The 14,871-nt window shown below is 36.7% G+C and overlaps 1 protein-coding gene across 1 annotated transcript; it reads left to right on the top strand.

Moving 5' to 3' along the window:
* Positions 1–2,261: 2,261 nt before the first annotated feature.
* Positions 2,262–3,273, top strand: LOC149533534 (uncharacterized). Its single transcript, XM_089805883.1, has 2 exons — positions 2,262–2,355; positions 2,453–3,273. The coding sequence occupies exons 1-2, from the start codon at positions 2,262–2,264 to the stop codon at positions 3,271–3,273; spliced, it is 915 nt and encodes a 304-aa protein (XP_089662009.1).
* Positions 3,274–14,871: the final 11,598 nt, after the last annotated feature.

Genomic DNA, 14,871 nt, shown 5'->3' with positions numbered 1-14,871 from the left:
AGCTCCCCTTTGACGTGTCAATTTGTCATCTACTTAAATGGCATATTCATTTGCACTGAGAAGAGGTTGTTCTCTTTGATAGTTATGATTCCCAAAATATTATGAGACTTTAATTCTTCAAAAGCATTACACACTCAAATAATCGTGGAAATCAGTGGCAATCTAAAATGACTTTGACATAATGAATAAGTCTTGTGATTTTTCAATAAGTGACAACAACACACATGATTCCAACACAACTTTAGGGTGCTAGTGAAGTAAAACTACATGAAAACTAGGAAAATTTGATGTCTCAACTAGAATACAATATGCATTCAAATTAAGGAAAACAAAAAAGTGAACCATAGACTAGGACACCGGCAATGATGAAAGATTTAGTTAGGTGGTTTAGTCAATTGCACATAAAATACACAACAATTATGCTACAATGATAGAATTGTGATTGTAGATTTTATATATACATATTGAATAATTCAAGGCCTTGGATTCCAAAGCAATGTATAAAATTAAATTAGAATATGAAGATAAACTAATGAATATTGTACTTGTGGAGGATGAGAGCAAAGAGAGTATGTGACCTTGCAAATGGGTTTGCAAACATCTCTTGAAAAGTCATACAATTTCTCAGCATTCATATAAATTAATGTTCCCTCATGTTCAACCCCCTCTTTCTTTTACCTTTGGTCCTGGTAAGGTGCCCCATTTTCAATTCAAGGAGATTTAGTCCATGTCTATGAAAATACTCTCTGTTCATGTTATTGGATTAGATAATAATGAGTGTTTCCTATAGCATATATTTTGAGCATCCAGGTGTTTTTTTTTTGTGGATGTGAAGAACTAAGTAGTACACATGAGATAATTGAATAAGAATCTTTAGATTTTTATTGGAACCCAGACAAAAGGACTAAAGTAGTGGGTGAGATGTTTAAAGAAATATTTTTGTTTCTTCCACTCATTTTTTGAGAGTAGGATGCTTCTCCATGATAATTCATATGACCTAGATTCAAATACGAGTCTCCAATTTCATAATCTATGAGTTCTATAAAGAGCTTCATAAATGGGTAAAAGTCAAAAGGTTAGCTTTAAGCTCTTCACTCACCTATGGAGCTTCATTGAAAATTTTGACAAATTTTAACATACTTATTAGAAGTTCTAGGAGTCCAAAGTTATCTTGGATGGCCCCTATATTGGTGGTCTCTTTACCAAGAATCACCACTCTTAGTTCAATTAATTAATTCAAATAATAATTATATTATCAAAACTTTTATGTTATCCATGATAGTTCAAAGAAATTATAACATAGGTACAATACCATCAACATCCACAAGATAGATTTACTATTTGTATCTCAATAATTTAAATGTCCTTTAGAAGACAACGACATTATCTAAATAATAATAAAGTTACCAATGAAAAAATAAGATTCAATAAAATCGATTAAAATATAGAATATTTTCTTTGATATATAAATTTACAAATGCGATTCTAATTATAAACAAACCTGAACCTTTTTAAAAATTATTATAATGTTCATAAATATTATTATAGAGAGTAAATAAAATATGCATATTAAATAATCTAAATTTTAATTTGTAGTTATTTGTTGTAGCATCTTAGATTCGATGAATTTTTTTATTTTAAGAAGAGTCAAAGACATTGACTCAATCAATAATTGTTCAAAACCCAACTTTGACCACATCTTTCGTAATTATTTCAGATTTTTATCATAAACATTGTCATCGACAAGACGTGACCCTTCAACATACTAGTATACAACCATTTTACATGACCAATAAAAACTGAAATTTATAAAATAATTTGTATATTTATATTTAATTGAACCTTTCTTCAAGATTGAAAAGGTCGACCGTCCTTAAACCAATATTTTCAAAAAAAACAAAAATATCCAATGTTTTCCATTATTCAATTAAAGAAAAGCATAAAATATTATTGCTCGGTCTCGACTTTTCAGAGCATCATCCGGCTCCGCAAGTAAAACAGGAGATTAAATTATTTTGATTTAAGTCGTTTGTTTCTATTCCTGGCATTTTCAATCGTCTATTGAGAAAATGCCAACTCTGATTCAAAGCACCGTATGCTGCACGCGGTTTGGTCAAATCTGTGTTCTCACTGCACTCTATTCGCAACGCGTTGTTCTTGTTATCATAAATATCCAACGTAACTGAACCAACTCGCCAATAAGTCATAATCCTCGTTCAAAGCGCTTGAATCGCCTATTTCTCTGAGTGCAGGCACCGATTATGGGAAGTATTAAGAAGGTAATAACGTTTAGCACAAGCAACCATCATGGCAGGGGAGGTCCAGCAATTAACAAAGTGAGCGACCGTGCAACAAGTAAGTAATCCAATTCTTCATATTATTCCAGATAATTTAGACAAAGTGTCAAAACTGTTAAAAGAATTGGAGCATAATATTCATCACTGATGTGCAGATAACGTGTGGATAGGGAGGAGGAAAGAGCGTGTGGGCGTAAGAATGTGCATGCAGCATTCAGCACCCAAACGTGATGTCGACTCTCAGAATTTCTCTCCAAGAAATATCTCGAGTATTGGCAAAATGGAGGGTATTAATTATTCGCGGGTACCATTGGTAGAAGAGCAGCAGCATGAGGATGATTGGCGTACATTCAGAGCTCGCTTGATTAGTGCAAATTCAAGTGTGGTTTCTGGTAACAAGCCGAGGGCCAGGAATTTTGATAGTAGAGAGTGGGGTCATGAGATAGATAATATAGAAGAGGGATGCGTTCTGGTGGCCACCGATGAATTGAAACGCCATCCTTTCCTTTCAGAAGCTATCGTCCTCGTATTGAAGTGCCCAGGCAACTCTTCCACGTGCAAAGGGATTGTTTTAAACAAGACGCTTCCTTATGAAGTTAGTTCCCTGGATATTGTTGACCCAATGTTAAGGAATTTAGGTTTTCCTGCATTTATGGGAGGGCCTGCAATGGGAGGGTCTGGATTTGGGTCAAGATTTCATGTATTGACAAGAGAGAAAGGAGTTGCAGGATTCGAGTGCATTCTGCCTGGTTTGTACGCGGGGAATATGGGAGTCACTCTGCAGAGCGCGATGAGGAGTGAGGCTGCCATGCGATTGTATCTGGGGGAAGTTGAGATGGAAAAGAGACATTTGAGAGCTCAAATTGAGGCATTTGGATGGTGGAAAATTGTGGCTTGCAGTAGAGATGCTATTTTCAGCACTACCCTTTCTACGGCTCATATGTGGTGCCATATAAACCACTTGCTAACCAGTTAAGAATAATATTTTTTATTATTGAATGGTACCATCTGAGGATGCGTTGAATCACACCATGGAGTGGTTTCGATTGTCGGATAGGGTCGTATTGTTGATAAAGCATTGGTGATCTATGTCCAGATACATGAGAATTTATCATTGTTATATAAAAATTATAAATCTATTCATTGAGTGAAATAAATGTATTTTTTATATAAAATATTATATAATAAAAAAGTGTTGCTCGAATGTGGAAAAGTACTATTCTATTTTTACTGCTACTGTGATAACATGTATATGTGACTCCCACGTTAGTTTCACTCGCTATCGATTGTCATTTTAGCTAGCAGCGGTTATCGGTTTATTTCTAATTTTCTTCTGATTTGGATGAGAATTTGAACAATATTCATTTTTTGAAGAGTTAAAATATCAACATTTTTAAATTAATAATTTTTCCAGTTACGAATATATATAAGGCAAAAATGATTACTTTTTCAAAACAAAATTGTTCTTATGTCAATTTTGAATATATTTTATATTTGAAATAACAGTGTTTTCTTTTTATAATAACAAGAGTTCTGGTGGAGCTAGAGTCTATGTCTTTTGTTAAAAATGGTAGATAGGCTTGTTTAATAATTAAGCATATGGACTAAACATAGGAGGATCAAGGGTAGGAACATAGTCCTAAACAAAAAAATTTCCATAAAAGTTAGGATAATTAGGGTTTTTTCACATACAATCATTAATGGATTACAAAAAATTAAGACAAATTAAAAGAGTTCTAATTATGGTCCCAAACGGTTGATTTTCTTGTCTTGAATAGATGAATTAGTTAATTGATCATGTGATCAATTTGGAACTATGATACATGAGCCATACAAGTATAATCCTATTGAAAAGTATGATATACACTTGTAGGATTAAATTCAATGAATACATCATACTTTTGGAAGCAATTCTGATTCATTTTCTTAAGAATATTCACAAAAACTAAATCAATAATTCAAAAAGTTTAATAAAAATTATTTCAATAAGTGAGAAATATTTACTTTCTTCCATTGAAGATTATAACTTTTAATTTTATATTTTTGAAATTATTAGATCAATTTATCAATGTCCATAAAAAAGCATGTAGAAGTTATCCCACCAAATTGATTTAATAGGCATATTGTTTTGATGATTTTTATCATTCACTTTCATTGAAATATAAAATAGCTATATGTATCAAAAACCCAAAAATGACTTTCCTTTTGAGACCATCTATGTGTTTTGCACCTGTCGTATTGAATTTATTGTGGGACCATTAGTAGTTTTAAATATGCCTCTGTTAAACTTTATCCTAGCAGTTGATGTTAGTGCTGGAGTTGTTGCAATAGATGCTTAAGGCACCTCCTCCAAAAAAACTCCTCACAAGTTTTTCTTAAAAGTGTTTCATGGGTAAGACCCCTCGTGATATTGTTCTTAACATTCAGGATTTTGATAATGTGTTTGATTGGTTAGAAAAACATACTTTGATTGGGTATTTTATGGGTAGAACTCCTCCTTAAAGCATGTCTAAAGAATGGGTAACCAAGGCCTGAACTCCTCATGGGGTCCAACTTGAAGGCATTCAAAGCCTCAGTAAGGGATTTTTTATTTCGATTTGCAAACCCTTCTAAGGCTGATGCAGTTTGTAACCATGAGCTCTAAACAGTTAGGTTTTCACAACTTATTTTTAATCATTGGTTCAAAGACTTCTATGTCTCAAATGACAAGAAATTGAAGGTCCCTATGTGGGTCATGCTTCTAGGTCTCCCTATGCCTTGTTGGTCTTTTACTTATGTCATTATGTACAAACCCTTAGCAAGGTGGTGTGCATGGAATCAGAGAAGTTTTTTAATGCTCACCTTTGAAGGAGGGTTTGTGTTGAAGTTGACCTTTTCTGTGATCTCAAGGAAACCATTTGCATTCAGGTTAGGACTCATAACGTCACTCAAAAGGTTCTTTACTTGAACTTGCCAAATACTTTCTATCAATGTCAATCTACCAGGCATAAGATCAAGGACTTCCTATTGGTCATGCCTCACAAGCTATCTACAACCAAGGAGATGTAGGCTAAACTTGTGAAGAATGGAAAACAAGATGAATGGACAACAATGCTACACAAGGTTAAAATCCCATCTCCTTCAAAATAACTGACATCTTCTTCTATCTAGCCCTCATTGGATATTTTTCTAGTACTATGTCAGTCGCATCGTTGGTGCCTCTTTTGCCACCACCTATTTTAAATCTTGTTGAACAAGTGATGGTGGTGTTTGTGGGTGTTTCTTGACCCTCTTGGATCTACAGTATCCAGGTGGCTTATATGATTATTTCCTATCCTTTGCGATAGTCTTGCAGGCTAGATGGTTATGGACAAGATCTAGATGGTAGCTCTAAGAAGCAGAGAATCATCTCTAGTAGATATTCTTCTCCAACAAAGTTTCTTCTCCTAGCTTGGCAACGAGACCCTTCTTCCAGAGCAATTTCTCCTCTCTTGGGGATGAGGATTTCATGCATTTTCTTTTATCATGAATTTTCTCTCATGGAATGTGCAAGGTCTTCCACACCTTCATTGCAAAAATTATGTGCATGACACCAGCCGCCGGCTTAGCTTCCTAGATATTTTGTTTCTCTAGGAAGTGAAAATTTAAGGGTTTTTGCTCTCTTCTTGTTGATGTGTTATTTGGCCAAACAATGCTATTTTTCCTTCCCAACATGAAGCTGGTTGAGGCGGTGTTGTTACATTACTCTTCTCTTTTTTTAATTTCTTCAATTATTTCTCATGGTTTTGACCGCATGCAATAGATAGTATGGATTTTGATGTCGGTCAATAATCATTCCTTTGGTATAGTTAATGTTTATGCTCCCAATGATGCTATTGAAGATTACAGCCGTGGTGTTGGATAACAAATTTTCTACCACCTTCCACTTTGATCTATGAGTGAATTTCAATATGGTACAGTTGGCTTTTGATAAAGATGGGATTTCGCTTTTCCACTAGACAAGTCAAGAATGGGAAGCCTAGTACTACATGTGCAATAAATTGAGCCTCATTGATCCCAATGCTCATTGCTGCTATAGTGGTGGAGTTTTGCATACTTGGTCTAATTCTAGAGTTGGTTCTAGAATGAGATCTTTAAAAGGCTTGCTTGTTAGATGATAGTTGAACAATTTTATTTTCTCTTTTTCTAAAGAAATGGAATTATCTATCATTCCTCTACGGAACTATCCCATCTTATTTACTATTATTTTGGAAACATCTTAGTGATATCCTTCTAAGATTTAATTTCTGATCAACATGTCACTCCTAAGTCATGACCATACTATGGCTCATATTTTGTGTGTCTATAATTTGGAACCTCGGCCTCAGACCCACATTGGATGGATTCAATGATGGAATGGTCAATCTCTCATATAGTGATATTTCTCTACATCTATGGTAGGAAACTTTATTTATATTGTAAGTGGTCTTGTGACGCTACTACCAAGGACCTGTATGTGGCTTCTGAAGGCTTGGCCATAAATTTATTTGATTCATACTTGTAACTTGATCTCAAAAATCTCCACCACTAGAAACAAGTTGCTAGAAATTATGCCTTTAGGGGTGCTCAAATTGAGGCTCATCTCCACTAGCTTGAAGTTGGAGACCAAGCTTCAAAGGAATTTTTCTAGGGTCTTAGAACTCGTCATACCTCTATGGGGATCAAAATAATTAGGAAAGGCCAATAGATTCTCTCTAAGCTTCATGAAATTCTTCAATATTTTATCCAAATCTATGAGAAGGTGTTTATAGTGTAGGAAAATTCAACTGATAGGGACCAAGCTTTGAAGGAATGTACTTCTATTACTCCAAATTGGTTTGCTATTGAGCACTATGCTTTCTGTGAGAAAATTCTTATTACCTCAAAAACCTCAATGAAGATGAAAAGGATCCTGGGTGTGATATCTTCCCATGTGAATTTTACAAATATTTGTGGGATTCCTTTGGGCTTAATCTGCCTAAGGTCTACCTTGAAGCTTTCTACTCTAAATCCCTAGGCAACATTATTAGCAAAGGAAATATTAAATTCATACCTAAAGCCAGAGATTCTAAAGACATTTGCAACTCAAGACCTATCACCTTATTGAATGTCTCCTACAAAGTCATAGCTAAGGCCCTAACTCTCAAAATTTTCTATCATTTGTGTTTGATTATGTACCTAAAGCATGTTGGTTTCATCATATCTAAATATATCCTTGACAATATCATTGTTATTTAGGAAGGTATGGATGGGCTCGTAGGTCTAAGAAGAAAACCCTTTTTCTCAAAATTGATTTTACTAAGGTTTATGATCGCATTGAATGACCTTTCATTTGTTCTATGCTTCAAGCCATTCGATTTGGTTTGGTGTTTCTTGAGTCAATCAAAATGTTTTTAAGGGTCACATTTGCATGCATAAGCATCAATGATGCACAATTTGAGGCCTTTTTTCTTTTTAGGTCCATCCGCCAAAGATATCCTCTTGCTCTGCTATTGTATTTTTCTTGTTGCTAAAGGGTTTGGGTATCTTCTCTCCAATGCCATCTCATCTACCCGTGTTAGAGGCATTTCCCTTCCTAAGTCACCTACTCAAATTATCAATGGGCACTTTATCAATGACTCATTTCTCACTCTCATTTAGGATGAGGAAAAAAATTTCTAATGCCTTACAATGCCTCTACACTTTTTGCTTAGCTTCAGGGTCGTCCATTCAATGATACAAAACTTTATGCTCTAGGTAGTCCTTCCATATTGCTCCACCTTGGCTTGCTCAATATAATTGGACACAGATTCAACAGGGAGAGATTTTCCATTTCTTGGGCATCCCCTTTGCCTTCCAAGCCTTGGATGTGGATCTTCAGAATGTTGTGCTTGCCAATATTTCAAAAAAGTTGGATTATTGGCTCTCCAAGCCTCTTTCTTTGATTGGTAAATTTCAAATTTATTTTAAGATTTTTGTTGCTACCTATGTGTATTATTGTGATGCAGAGGTGCTAAAATTTAAGACATCTACCAGAGATTGGACATGGTGTGTCATTTATCCTAGAGGTGCCTTAGGCCTTACCTTCTATACCTCCATAGTTGATTTCTTTTTTGTTGGAAGCCTAGTTTATCTCTAGTAGTATTAAGCTGTTCACCTTCTCTCAAGGTTTCTTCACATCTTTATACTACATCAACTTTATCCTTAGAATGGAAACTCTCTTTCCATTAAGCTTGGGTCTTCTTCCTTTTCTTCCTTCACTAAATTAATTGATGTAAAATTTTGACAAGATTTCCAAATCTTTTCCTCTTTTTCAGAAGTATTCTTACTATAAGGGAATCCATAACTTACTTAGGGATTCAAATAAATCTTTTGTGTTTCTTCTAATCCAAATTGTAAATCACATATCCTTTTAATAATCAAACCCATTTTTTATCCCTCATCAACAGTACTATACAAGAGGGGACCTACTAAATCCTTATAAGCGATCTATTTGTATTAACCACTTAAAAAATCCCATTAATGAGTGATTTCCTTGAAAACCTTTTATGTTATGTAAACCTCGGATAGTATGCCGCACTAGTCAAATGAGGATTCCGTTTCAAAATGAACCTCGTGATTCTTTTGTCGATGCTTCCTTCCAAGGAGAGGCAACAGTTCGAGATGATAATAGTTTATAATAGACTATAAATGTCATGATATTAGGCTTGTCGTACATAATAATATTAATTATACAATCGCTAGATTCGCCAGATTTTGTGACCGAGAAATCAGAGCGAATGCCATATTTTTATATAGTATTTCTTTACATGCCAACATCCTACTTAAAGGAAGAGGCGTATGATCCATGAGGAAGAAAACAAAGGGCAGTAGCGAATTTATGCAGAGCGTCCTCACGCCTAAGTTGTCAACCTTATCCGACACAATGCTAACCATTTGAATGCATTCTACGACATGTGGTGCCATACAAACCACTTGGTTAACCAGTTAACAAATATTTTTAAAATAAAATGAAATGTTGCCATCTGAGGTTGCGTTGTTTATCATAAACAACTGTCTTTACTGCTTATGATTCTATGGGATCCTCCATCGGGAAGTCTCCTGTTCAGGTCGGGAAAAAAACCGGTGGTTCAAGTGGGGATTCTCCACCATGAAATGTCTTCTTCCTGTCCCGTCCATATAGAAAAAATACCTAATTTAAGATCATAAATCCCACCCATCTCTCGGAATCTTCGAAGGAGGTTATTGTATATATAGTGCTGAAATCTTTTACCTATTTGTTCTAAACTTCTAGCCCATCTGGAAGGCTGTTCTTAATCAGTGTATGTAAAGATGCCCTCTCTGTGCAAAAACCCCAAATTTTATGTGTTTAAAATTGTTATTTCAGGTCAGTTCATGAGAATGACCATCAGAATCATCAGGGTTCCTATAAATAGGAATTGTTATTTTCCGTCTGCAACAACAATCTTTTTCGGTATTAAACATATAGTGCCAACTTCTAACTAGGCCTATTTTTCAGTTCCTTTGGTTTACTATGGTCGTTCAGGGCGTTAGTATGATATTTCTTTTCCAGTAGCAATTGTCAATTTCCAAAACTTTAACATTTTGATCCAGTTATCCCAATGGCAGACAGGGGACATGCCATTACCTCAATTTTAACAACGTGAATATACTTAATGTTGATAATTAGGAGATAATTTCTACAGCAAGTCAAATTGTGATATTACTATCAGGATTACTGTGTAGTTTTTGAGTAAAATTCTTTGATCCATATTTCATGAGTACTGATTCAACATGAATCTATCTCTCATGAGATTAAATGGAACATTTAGCACTCATTAGATCTAGGTGATGCTCACAGAGGTGAAGCCAGAGAGGTCACCTATCTCAGTACTACTCCAGCTTGAGAACACTTAACTACGGAGTTTCCTCCATGGTTAAACCCACTCTGCTTGCAGCCCCATTTGCAAAATCTTCACCAAGTGTTGTTGATAAATGGTTCATAAGGCACAACACTTGGTGAAGGTTTTGCAAATGGGGCTGCAAGCAGAGTGGGTTTAACCATGGAGGAAACTCTGTAGTTAAGTGTGCTCAAGCTGGAGTAGTACTGGGATGGGTGACCTGTTGGAAAGTCCCAGTACTTCACCTCTGTGAGCAACACCTAGATCCAATGAGTGTTAAGTGTTCCATTTATTCTTATGAGAGATAGATTTGTGTTGAATCACTACTCATGAAATATGGGTCAAAGAGTTTGACTCAAGAACTACACAGTTAAATCCTGATAGCAATATCACAATACATAATGCTATCAACATTCACACATAAGACTACATAAACTAACAGACCTATGATTTTGACAAATTTTGGAAACACAATAAGCAACAACTGTACAAAAAAACCATTAAGATGATTAAGGTAAGTAGTCACAGGGTAGTATGCAAATACTGCCAAACATTAATATAGTGTAGGAAATAGTTTCTTTGAATATATGATATCATTTTCTGTTGTTGAAGAATTTGAAGCTTAATATAGTGTACGAAATAATTGGTCTCGCTTGTATTCTTATGACAACTAATAGAGTCTTACTTCAGTTCTTACAACTTTTGCTGCTAACAATGTAATGGGCACCCCTGGATGTCCCAAAAAACTAAACCAATTTGCTGAAAGGAATTTTGTCAAATAGTTTGCATGCAACCTCTTATTTCTCCGTTTAATGTTTTAAACCCCTTATAACTCCAAAAATCAAACGTTTATTTGTTTGTTGTGTTTTGTGCATGGAATTGGTATCATATAACATAAACAAGAAAGAAACTACAATAATATGCAAAGTGGAAATGAACTGCTGCTAATAAAATGTTATTTTCAGAATTCATAAAACCAAATACATGGCAGATTTAACAACTCACTAATTACTTCAGCAGTATTGACATAATACTGCAGCCCATGCTTTCGAACTTGCTGCTACAATACTTTGTCCTTCAATCAGTCCACTACCTTCGTAATACCATTCCCTCAAAGTAGCATAAGCGTCGGACAAGTAGTGAAGAAGATATGAGTAAAATACCAAATCTGCCTGTAGTCGGAAATGCAACTAAACTGCCTGATAATGAAGTCAATAACAAAGAATTCCAAAGGCCAAACCCCAAGGGAATGACGTCTAGAATGTTACAAGAGAGGATAGACGTCCTCAAATGCCAAGAATGGAGCTACAACTCACACACCAATTTCTTCTCATATTCAACCTCCTAATGAAGCGACAAATGCTTCCTTTTATTCTATTTCCAAGGGTCCGCTCAACTCATATGGGCAATGTGGGATAAAAGATGTGTAATATATAAAACATATATTAAAATACCCCTTATGTCTCCCTTGGGTACACATCACCATAAAATAAATATTAAAGTAACACTTTAATATTTTACAATTAAATTAGACGTTACTTTAATAAAACTTCAGGCATTAAAATGTATTAGCAATTGGACTCCGAATAATGCGAGTGATAGCTCATCGAAAAGCTCTCACCGAGGAGTATCAAATCCAATCACCAAAATTGACCTGCACGGTGTCCTGCTAACTTACTAAAAATAGTAAGTATGTCTGAAACTGAGTAAATCAACTTCGTTTTGGCCCAAACTGGAAATGACTAGGCCAAAACACTCTAGGATCCCATTAAACCCTTCGTTAGCCCTCGAGACCATGTAGAACAAGGCTAACACACACACACTTGGTCAACTGCTAAAATGGGGACATTACAGTCCGCCCCCCTTGAAATTGCTTGTCCTCAAGCAATCTCAGTCCAGCCTGCTAAATAACCTACTCACTCTCCCATGTAGAATCTTCCTCCGGCAGGTCTTTCCATCTGACCAAATACTCCTTCACTATCATGTTTCTAAGCTTCCTCTCTCTGGTGTCCAGAATAGCCTTGGGTACTAACACAAGCTTCCCCTCCTCATCCAAAGGGGGTAAATCTGCAGAAGGCACTACACTCTAACCAATGGCTTTCTTAAGCCTAGACACATGAAACACATTGTGCACTCGATTTCCCTCTGGAAGCTCAAGCTCATAGGCGACTTTGCCCACTTTGCGAATCACCCTGTAGGGACCATAAAATCTAGGTTTCAACTTTTCAGCTCTGCTCTTCTTGAGCGATGACTGTCTATATGGTTGTAGCCTCAAGTAAACCATATCCCCTACCTCCAAGCTATGCTCTATTCGGTGCTGATCAGCATACAATTTCTGTTGATTCTGAGCATGTTGTATATTCTCTTTGAGCACTTTCAGGATGTCCTGACTATCCTGCAATAAGTTTTTGGCTTTGGGCACTCTACTGTCCCCCAAAACTAAATCCATGAAGCTAGGTGCTTCATAACCATAGAGTGCCATAAAAGGAGTCATCTTGATGGACATATGATAAGTGGTGTTATAACAATACTCTCCCATATGCAACCATCTAATCCAAGCCTTTTGTTATGTAGTTACATAGTTCCTCAAATATCCTTCCGCCCATTTATTCACAATCTCCGTTTGCCCATCTGTTTGTGGATGATAACTAGTGCTAGGTGTAAGATCTGTACCACACAACCTAAACAACTCTTGCCAAAAAACACTCATAAACTTACTATCCTGGTCGCTAACAATGAATCTGGGTAGCCCATGTAACCTGAATATCTCTCTAAAGAAAAGATCTGCCACCTGTGCTGCTGTGTAAGTGGATGGAATAGCAAAGAAGTGAGCAAACTTCATCAAGCGGTCCACCACCACATAGATGCAATCCCTTCCCTGCACTCATGGTAAACCAGTGATGAAGTCCATCGAAATACTTTCCCATTTCCTATCAGGAATGGGCAAGGGCTGTAATAAACCTGCAAGAAATGTGTGCTCTCCCTTATTCTGTTGACAAACCACACACTCCCTGACATACCTCTGAACATCATCCTTGAGCCCTTTCCATGAAAATCGCTCTCGGATCTGCTTGTAGGTCTTGAAGACCCCCGGATGTCCAACTGTGGGTGCATCATGAAATGCCTTCAGTATCGCCTCTCTCAAATGTGATGATGGAATCAAATAAACCTTGTCCTGAACTTTGATCAATCCATCTATCACCTCATAGCGATCATCTTGTATGGTACCTGAAATCAATCCAGAAGCCCAAGCATCTCCGACATACTCTACTATAATCTGATCTCTCCAATCTCCCGAAATCTCTCCCAGAGCACATAAGTGAGGTCTCCGAGATAAGGCATCAGCCACCACATTTTTCTTACCTTTGACAAACTCTATGTCAAAGTCATAAGCCTGCAATTTAGTCACCCATTTTTGTTGCCGGTCATTAAGATCACGCTGGCTCATGAAGTATTTAATACTGTTGTGATCAGTCTTGATCACAAAACATCCGCCTACCAAATATGATCAAAATTTGGCCAATGCATGCATTATGGCCAGCATCTCCCGGTCATAGATAGAATAACTTTCCTCAACTCCCCGGAGCTTCCTACTCTCGAATCTAATGGGATGCTTCTCCTGCATCAATACTGCTCCAATCCCATCACCTGATGCATCACAATGAAGCTCAAAAGGCTTTGTGAAATCCGGTAGAGCTAGAACTGGACATGAAGACATTACCTACTTGAAATGCTAAAAACACCTCTGTGCTGCCCCTGTCCACACGAAGGCTCCCTTCTTGGTAAGATCTGTCAAGGGTGTAGCAATCTATGAGAATCCCTTAACAAACCTCCTATAAAAACCACATAAACCAAAGAATCCCTTAAGCTGTGTAAGGTTTGTGGGAGTAGGCCACTCTACAATAGCTCTAATCTTTTCGGGATCAACCCGAACACCATCTGCACTAATGATATGCCCAAGGTAAAGGAGCTCAGTCATGCCAAAATCACATTTAGATTCCTTGGCATACAATGACTCTCTCTCCAGAATAGATAAAACCTCCTCCAGATGATGTAAGTGCTCCTCCCAGGTCTTACTGAAGACCAAGATGTCATCAAAGAAGATCAAGACAAATCTCCTCAGCTGCTTCTTGAATACCTAGTTCATACAACTTTGAAATGTAGCAAGTGCATTGGTTAGACCAAATGGCATAACCATGAACTCAAAGTGGCCATAGTGACATCGGAAGGCTGTTTTCTCAATGTCCTTTGCTCTCATCCTAATCTGATGGTATCCGGATCGCAAATCAATTTTGGTGAAGAAGCATGCCCCATGCAACTCATCAATTAGCTCATCAATCCTAGGAATGGGATACCTGTTTTTAATTGTTTTCTTATTCAGTGCCCTGTAATCGATGCACATGCGCATCGTCCCATCCTTCTTCTTTACCAATACTACTGCTGAAGTAAAGGGGCTCTTACTGGGCCTGATATGCCCCATCTCCAACAAATCCTTAATCGTCTTCTCTATCTCATCCTTGTGTTTCTTAGGATGACGATAGGGAGTAATCATGACTAGTTTGGCTCCCTCCTCGAGCTCAATAACATGTTCCATCCCTCTGTCAGGAGGAACCCCATGAGGAATATCACTAAATAATTTAGCGTGTCTATCAAGTATCTTCTGGATATCTGGTGGATGACTCTTTTCTTGCGGCTCT

This window comes from Cupressus sempervirens, chromosome 10 (genome assembly GCF_028749045.1).
Source record: "Cupressus sempervirens isolate cs-2001-9-10 chromosome 10, ASM2874904v1, whole genome shotgun sequence".
Taxonomy (NCBI): Eukaryota; Viridiplantae; Streptophyta; class Pinopsida; order Cupressales; family Cupressaceae; genus Cupressus; species Cupressus sempervirens.
Note: the sequence above shows the minus strand (reverse complement) of the source record. Positions and strands in the feature narration are given on the sequence as shown.

Excerpts from the sequence above, each read along its gene's own strand:
- LOC149533534 (XM_089805883.1), top strand. The coding sequence starts at position 2,262 with ATGGGAAGTATTAAGAAGGTAATAACGTTTAGCACAAGCAACCATCAT. Across the intron at positions 2,356-2,452 it reads AGTGAGCGACCGTGCAACAA|ATAACGTGTGGATAGGGAGG; the intron begins GTAAGTAATCCA and ends ACTGATGTGCAG.